The sequence below is a fragment of the Equus quagga genome, chromosome 10, assembly GCF_021613505.1.
Source record: "Equus quagga isolate Etosha38 chromosome 10, UCLA_HA_Equagga_1.0, whole genome shotgun sequence".
Lineage (NCBI taxonomy): Eukaryota > Metazoa > Chordata > Mammalia > Perissodactyla > Equidae > Equus > Equus quagga.
Genome location: NC_060276.1, coordinates 42,732,187 through 42,739,474, shown reverse-complemented (window position 1 = coordinate 42,739,474; position 7,288 = coordinate 42,732,187). Strand labels below are relative to the sequence as shown.

Genomic DNA, 7,288 nt, shown 5'->3' with positions numbered 1-7,288 from the left:
CCCAGAAGGTACAAGTTACCTCTCTATGTATCTTCTTAATGTAAACTATACAATCAAACAAATCTGACCTCTAGGAGAATGCTAAGAATATGCTATTTCCTAACTAGGAACGTAATCCTTTCATAGGGACTAGTTGTTGTAAACAGGGACTTTTCTTTTTTTATGACACAAAGAGTCAAGACCTCAGTTTTACATTTCATATTTAAAACTGTACTCCAAGTAGAAATGTGGGGCTTAGTTTTCTCAGTGGAAAACAACCATCCTACTAGATGTTCTAAAAGTTAATTTAAACACAACGATTTTAGAGGAAAACAATATTTATTGTATGAAAGATTTAGAGTTATTAATCACAGACACAAACCAAAACTAAGACTACTAAAGTTGACCATAATATTGACAAGTCAGTCATATCAACCTGGTAAGGAAATACCAGCTAAAGCTAATGAAGATGAGTTACTTTAAATTCCCAAGAAAAATACAATAATTCCGACACCATTAAGTAATAACTAGAACCTTTCAAACTATAGAGGAAATAGAAACATCAGTATAAACAACTTAATTCGGAGGCAAAGAAATGTAAGTGTGCTGCAACCCGATGTGTCACAGAACACTGGTAGTGTCTTAGATCAGAGACGGTCACCACCATCTGGCAACTCCAAAGATGAGGCCATCCAACTCCTGGCTAGAATTAAACTACACAATGTGACTCTGCCTACCAGGAGAACAGACTAATCAAAACATTTTAACTTCCTGATGCAAATTATACAATCAAACCAGATAATCTTGGTTGGGGTCAATTTTCTATCACACTATATCAACATTCAGAGGGGTCAATTTTCCGTTTTATAACACTACATCAAAATAGAAAATTCACAGCGCCTTTTGAAAGCTCCACATTGAGAGAAATAAAAGTCAAAAGGAACACAATATTGCTTAATTTACAATTTACTAGCTCTTCCAGTGTTTGAGAGTGATACAGGGGTTTCAATGATCTAACGTGAATGGGACAGAAGGTGGACTTATAACATATTGAACAAATGTCTTGATTGAATCAGACTATTGGTGTAGTTTTTTTATCTATCCGTAAGTAATGTTTGGCAGTCTTCCATCCAGGCAATCTTGTAGTTCACAGGGGGTAATGTAAATGTCCTAAAATTAAAGAAAAAAAAGTTAATTTACTTGTAACCCAAATTTCAGTATCTGCATTCGCTTGCACACATTCTAATCTATTCTGCTAATGAAGAACCTTCATGTGTTCCCAGTCAGTGGCTCAATTAAAACGTGAAAGGCGCCCTAGGGATTAATTCAGCCAGCAACAGTTTTCACGTTTGACCATTCAAATACTAAAGTTATTAAAACACGTTTCCCCAAAATCTGGTTCCTGGTTAGGCTAGATGAGTTTATGGATCTATGAATAGTCCACCAGAGGACTATGGTCAATGAGAACTCGGGAAAAGACTAGGGAAAATGCCAGTATTGGTCAAGAGCAGAGTATACTTGCCAGGGAACCTCACAAGTAAGGTCACTATTGGGCTTCTTCATTTCTCCTCATTCTAGGTCCAAATTTGTTAGAAAGGGGACCACTTAGGATCTTTAGGCTGATATGTAGGTAAACCCAGAAAACCTCTTCTGTCCTTCTTGGCCATGCCTTGTATTTAAAGACCTGATCTGCCCATGCAGGGCTAACACAGTACCAACAAGATTTGAATGCTCTGCTAGATAAGACCTTCTTGGCAAACTCAGTCCATCTCTCACACACACAGGCTGGAGGAAACACCAGGACTGACAGACCTGAGGACCACAATGAACGTACCTTAACGTTGGAGAGGAGTAAGCCCGTGACCTGATGGTTACACTATCTCATACTGGTTATTTGTTATGGCACGAGAGAGGCAGTAGGCTAGAAAGATTCCAATAAGCTGGAAATAAAATACAGACAAAATTAAATACATACACAAGAGCTTAAAGAACTCAGAATGGAAGTACAATCTCCTTTTACTTCTAATTCACTAATAATTTCCTTCCTTAGGTTTTTCTAGACAGTTATGTCTGATACTCTGCAGCACCTGGATCACCTTCCAAAAATATAAGTGAAGTTGCACTGCTACTGTGACCCTGAATTTCACAATGGAAATGCTGTGTAATACCTGTGCTGTCCGACACAAAAGCCACCAGCCACATGCGGCTTTGGAGAACTTCAGATGGGGCTAGAGTAACCCAATTTTTTATTTTATTTACTAATTAGAACCTTTCAAAGGTGGCTAGTGGCTATTTTATTAGTGTAGATTCAGACATAGCCATGCCTGCTGCTTTAGAAATATATTAAGATTAGACTTCCAAAATCAATTACACAGGTCAAAATGAAGTATGTTGATGCTTTTGGTCTTATCTCCACAACGTTTAATACAGGAAAAACCCACATTCCCTACAAAAAATTTAGAGCCACAATACAAATTTTCCACGCTACAGTGAGAAGCAGCACAACTCAGGAAATAATATGTGACCCACAACACAGCATCTACCCAAAATAACAGGCACATATTGACTGCGGGGTTGTACGCTCTCAATTTTAATAGGTTGGAACTTACATGCAACTCATCAGGCAGTTGCAGCCCAGGAAAGAAAGATCCTAATAATGTTTTGGAATCTTGACTGACTGTAGAGCAAAACAAGGTTCCCATCTATCTCACATTTTATTTAATTAATGAACTATGACGTTGGAAAGGTGCCACACTGAAGAGGGCACTAGGCCTTTCCACCATTAAGTGCTTTCAAAAGACATGTAGTGCTAGGAGTTAATTCTAAGCCCTGCTTTTTGTAGTTTCAAGGCATTATTGGCCATGGCAAAAAGAGCAGGGATGATGGAAATAAAAATTTAAACTCCGCAGTCATCAAAAAACTGGAATGAAAATAGCAAAATATCCCCTCCTCCCAAATGAAAGCAAGCTAAATAAAGACCCAATCACAAACGATTGACTACATGTGTTTCATATACAAAACTATTTCTACACTGTGATGAGAAGCTGAGGGTTTGGTGAAAATGTGACTTCTCTGAAAATGCCCTCGCTATCCAGGTCCCTGAGGCAAAAACCTGAGGCCTTCAAAGTGGAAATCTTCTGGCTGACACCTACAGGAGGGATGAAACACTTCCTAACTACAAGGACGTACCTGGAAGCAAGCAACTCCAAAGGAAATTCCTGCAACGACTCCCATTTCTGACTCTATAATGGTCATCACCTTTATAAAACAACCCTAATGGGAGGAAAAAAACATCTAAGCACAGCACAAGCAATAATAAACACTTTGATCATACATCTCTGCAGAAAGACGAGCTTGGGCTACCACAGCCTTTGACTGTCATTTTATTAAAATGTGCTCTTTCATATAACAAATCCTGTCTCCTCTGAAGCACGATGCTCTCAACAGAAGTTTGAGGAACAGAAGTTCCACCTTTCAGACTACGCTTTTAAAGGTGTTACCCGCTAGTTGTATGAACTCAAGTCACAAAGTTTCTGAGATTCAGTCTCCTCATTTATTCAATGAGAATAACACCTGCCCTGCCTATTGAGGATTATGTGTATTGTGAGTAAAAATTAAAAATTGAGTGCATTCTGTATTCAGTTAATATTTTCAAATAAATTCCAAAGGCCCCTTACTTCATTGTTGACTTTATCTGCATCTCTCTGAGGAGAGCAATCTTCGAGTTTACAGCAGCTCTTGGGAAATCCTTTTTCTGAGTAATAACTAGTATCCTCCCAATCTCTAAAGTTGGTGACACCACAACAGTGCAACTGGAAAAAAACCAACAAAAGCATTTATAGTTCATATTACAACTTTGTAGTCAAACATTTAACTTACCATCTTAGATTACAATTTGTGCTCAGAAGAACACTCATTATACTCAATGATCTCTATCCTAATATTTTAAAGTGTCCGTCCTCAATTGGCACTATAATTCAAGAGATTAGCACTTGTTTCCAATACCAAGTGTGACATTTTTGGACTGGCCTTACTTTCCTGCTATAGTCGGTACTAACAGTACTTGGTCCATGATGTAAGTGGGGAGTGAAGAGAAGAGGTGTACATCCTAATCGAGAAAATGGAAATATGTCACCTAGCATCATCCCACACTTCCTTCCAGGGACATATCTCCATTTTCTCCTAATCTAAGATTATAATGAGAATATAATACAAGTGGACAACATCTAGTAGCCAGGGCCCTATCCTCTTCTCTGAGGTGACAGGGAATGTGTTCCCCTCTTAAGAAGCCACCACCTATGACCACTTACCGTATTTTGAATCTTGTCTACTGCATCGCTTCTATAATCTCCCGTAGCATTATATTGTTTTAAAGCTTTCTCATAATTATTCTTAAAGCTGTTCTTTATCTACAGCAAAGAAACACAATGCCGGTAAACAAAGATCCTAGATTCTTTTGGCTTCTAGGTCAAAGAAGAAATTCCCACTTCTAACCAATGGTCCTAATCTTTGACAGCAGCAACATGTATGGTAATTAACTTCTATGGTCCAGTCTTGTCCTCAGAGGGATGTAGTTTAGCTGAGGGGACTACTAAGCAAAACATTACAGTAAAAGATGACACCCACTACAAGTTCAGGGTGTCATGGGAACATGTATTTATTCGAGTGGCAGCTGTCTACTGCTATTCCCCCACTTTAAACTGAGTACGAATTTGATGTCTCTGGAATTTTTAAGCTACAAAACCTGACTTTAGGAGACTGCACTTCCACTTTTAAAACACTCTCATTGAGGAGCCTTCACTACTTACTCATTTCCTAACCCCAGATGGAACCCTCATTTCTTCCTCAATAGTAAGGCTTTGATGATTTGCATTAAGTATATCCGATCTTTTCAAAATGTATGGCATTAAGCGGAGAAGGTATCAATTTTGTGCTTTAAACATTTTCCTATTAGTAAAGTTATACACTGCACTATCTCCACTTTAATACGTACTTATACACAGGAAAAGACCGGAAATACATACAATTACAGGTACCTTTAATTTTCTTCTGTTGCTTGTCAGTCTTTACAATTTTCTAAACTTTCTTTTATATTAAAAGTAGGCTAGAATTTTTAGCAGAAAGCCATTATTGTCAGCTACAGGTTGAAAAGTAAGCCTTAAACACAGCTGTCAAGTGATTTTTAAACTAGTAAAAGTTGTCTTTAACTCTGTTACTTAAATTAATCCATTTTTATCTCTTACAGTCTAAATTTTAACAAAGTTCCCAAACTCAGACTTACCTCATGTCTGAAAACAAATCCTACGATGGCAGCGACCAGTTCAACCAAAAAAATGAGAGTCAGAAACATTGCATACTGCGGGATAAAAAGAAAGTCCATGTCAGCATAAATAAGATACATCACAGCTGCAAAGGGAGTCAAAGAAAAAAATGGTCTGCTCAATCAGTTCAGCATGTTTTTATTGAAAAGGGCAGGGAAAACACAACAGAAGTGGGAATTGGCAGCTGAACTGTTACTTGGTAAGTTTTCATATGGCACAGGAAAAATCGTAAAGGGCCACGGCCGGTTCCAAGAACAAAGCCTACAACATATAAGGCTTTTCAAAAACCAAGAATCAATTCCAAGGAAAACAATAACTCACCAGTTTTAGCATCCATGCAGAAGCTCGGCAGGTAGCAAAACAGCCAAAGGTGCCCAAAAGAATAATGACAGTGCCAGTGCCAACGAGCACGAAGGGGACATTGGTGGCCTTCTCATTTAAAAGGGAAAAATAATTCTCCAGGCTCACCTTGCCCCAAATGCCAACGGCAAGAAGGATAACACCAGTGATCTATGTGGAAAATCAGAAGAGAAAGTTATACGCTGTATACAGCAGCACATTCAAACCACAAACCACTAAGCATTTAAGAAACAGTAGATGTGAGAACTGATTTAACAGTCTGTGGCCACAGAGCTGTGGCTGGGATAGGCAGACAAGGGAGGGCAGTAGAGGGAGGGTAGGAAGGGGATCCGCACACAAGGACAAGCCTCGATAAGGCCACACGCTGGATCACTAGGTAGCCCAGGGAGCCAGGGCAAAACTCGGGGACAGCCAGAGAAGGCATCTTAACAAAGTTCTTAAATTGCATCTGTTTTTTGTGTAAACACAAGCCCATGGCATATTTGCCCTAGGATCAAAACTTCCTTAACTGTTTTACTCGCGCCTTAGGAAGAAAACCTTCCTGGAGGGGAAAAAAAGTATTTCTATGAGTTGCAGAAACTCGCCCCCCCCCCCCCAGTTCTGAGAATGAGCACAGGGTACAAAGGGAATGGTACACAAAAGCAAGCCCTAGGACAGATTGGCGGGAGTGGAGCCACTACCATACTTACCTGAGAAATACTCCTCTCGTATGAAGCAGTGAAAAGAAACAGACTATTATGCAAGCGAGGCCTCAGAGGGGCCGGCAAGCTTCGCCTCTCCAACGTCTGGGGACACCCCGCGTGCTCAGGGGGGTTAACTCCCTTCCTCGCCTCCCGCATCGAATTCGAACGCTAGGCACATCTGGGTCCCAGCTCAGCCTATCGGCTGCCGTCGTACAACACCCGGACCCCGGCGGCGCGAAACGCCTGAGCTCGAGCTCGAGCTCGGGCCCCAGCAACTTGTCGCCAGCGCCGGGGTCCCAGCAGCGACGGCCGCCCAAAACCCAGCTGTGCCTCCCTCCCCAACCCCGACCTGAGCTCCCCCGGCTCAGGGTCACACCCCCTCACTACAGCCTGGGATCCCTTCCCGCCCCTAGGGGCCTCCATCTCTCACCCAGAAGATGAAAGTGTAGATCAAAAGGACGCTCTTGAAACAAGTGATGACTGGTTTAGTCTGCAGCCTCCGAGACGGGGACGCCATGACTAGCCCAGACCCTGCCCCGCCGCACCAGGCGATCGGAACCGAGCGAGCGAGACGTGGAGGCCCCGAGTCTCCCCGGAAACTGCCGAAAACTTACGAGCGGATACAACTGAGAAGAGCCGGAAACACTGGACAATTTTCTAGAGGGTAAAGTCTGGGAGGCCGTCCGGAAAGTGACGACAATTTCCGAGCGCCCCCTGCCGAGGGTTACCGAAAACTATATACAAAGGTTCTAGTGTCGGAAATTTCTTAGATCTTCAAGTGGAGCTTTTTTCATGTTTTCTCTCAAAGAATCTTTCCTGCCCCCCCACCCCTCCCCCTCCCTTATTACTTTATCATATTGTTTCTATCACCAGCAGCGCCAGCAGCGCTGTGAGATTCGGCCACTCCGGCCCCTGGTACCCTAGAGAGAAGGAAAGGAATGAAAA

The 7,288-nt window shown here is 41.6% G+C and overlaps 1 protein-coding gene across 2 annotated transcripts; it reads right to left on the bottom strand.

Annotated features, from left to right (window-relative positions):
• Positions 1-299: 299 nt before the first annotated feature.
• Positions 300-7,000, bottom strand: TSPAN6 (tetraspanin 6). 2 transcript variants are annotated; one of them, XM_046674143.1, is made up of 8 exons: positions 6,774-7,000; positions 5,622-5,810; positions 5,261-5,335; positions 4,290-4,388; positions 3,657-3,791; positions 3,169-3,252; positions 1,814-1,919; positions 300-1,149 (listed from the first exon to the last, which is right to left on the bottom strand). In XM_046674143.1, the coding sequence occupies exons 1-7, from the start codon at positions 6,858-6,860 to the stop codon at positions 1,851-1,853; spliced, it is 738 nt and encodes a 245-aa protein (XP_046530099.1). In that variant the 5' UTR covers positions 6,861-7,000; the 3' UTR covers positions 300-1,149; positions 1,814-1,850. The 2 variants fall into 2 exon arrangements, with proteins under 2 accessions (XP_046530099.1, XP_046530098.1); XM_046674142.1 differs by lacking the exon at positions 6,774-7,000 and adding an exon at positions 6,350-6,624.
• Between the last annotated feature and the right edge of the window lie 288 nt (positions 7,001-7,288).

Excerpts from the sequence above, each read along its gene's own strand:
- TSPAN6 (XM_046674142.1), bottom strand. The coding sequence starts at position 6,499 with ATGCGGGAGGCGAGGAAGGGAGTTAACCCCCCTGAGCACGCGGGGTGT. Across the intron at positions 5,811-6,349 it reads ACGAGAGGAGTATTTCTCAG|ATCACTGGTGTTATCCTTCT; the intron begins GTAAGTATGGTA and ends TTTTCCACATAG. Across the intron at positions 3,253-3,656 it reads CAGATAAAGTCAACAATGAA|GGTTGTTTTATAAAGGTGAT; the intron begins GTAAGGGGCCTT and ends TCCTCCCATTAG.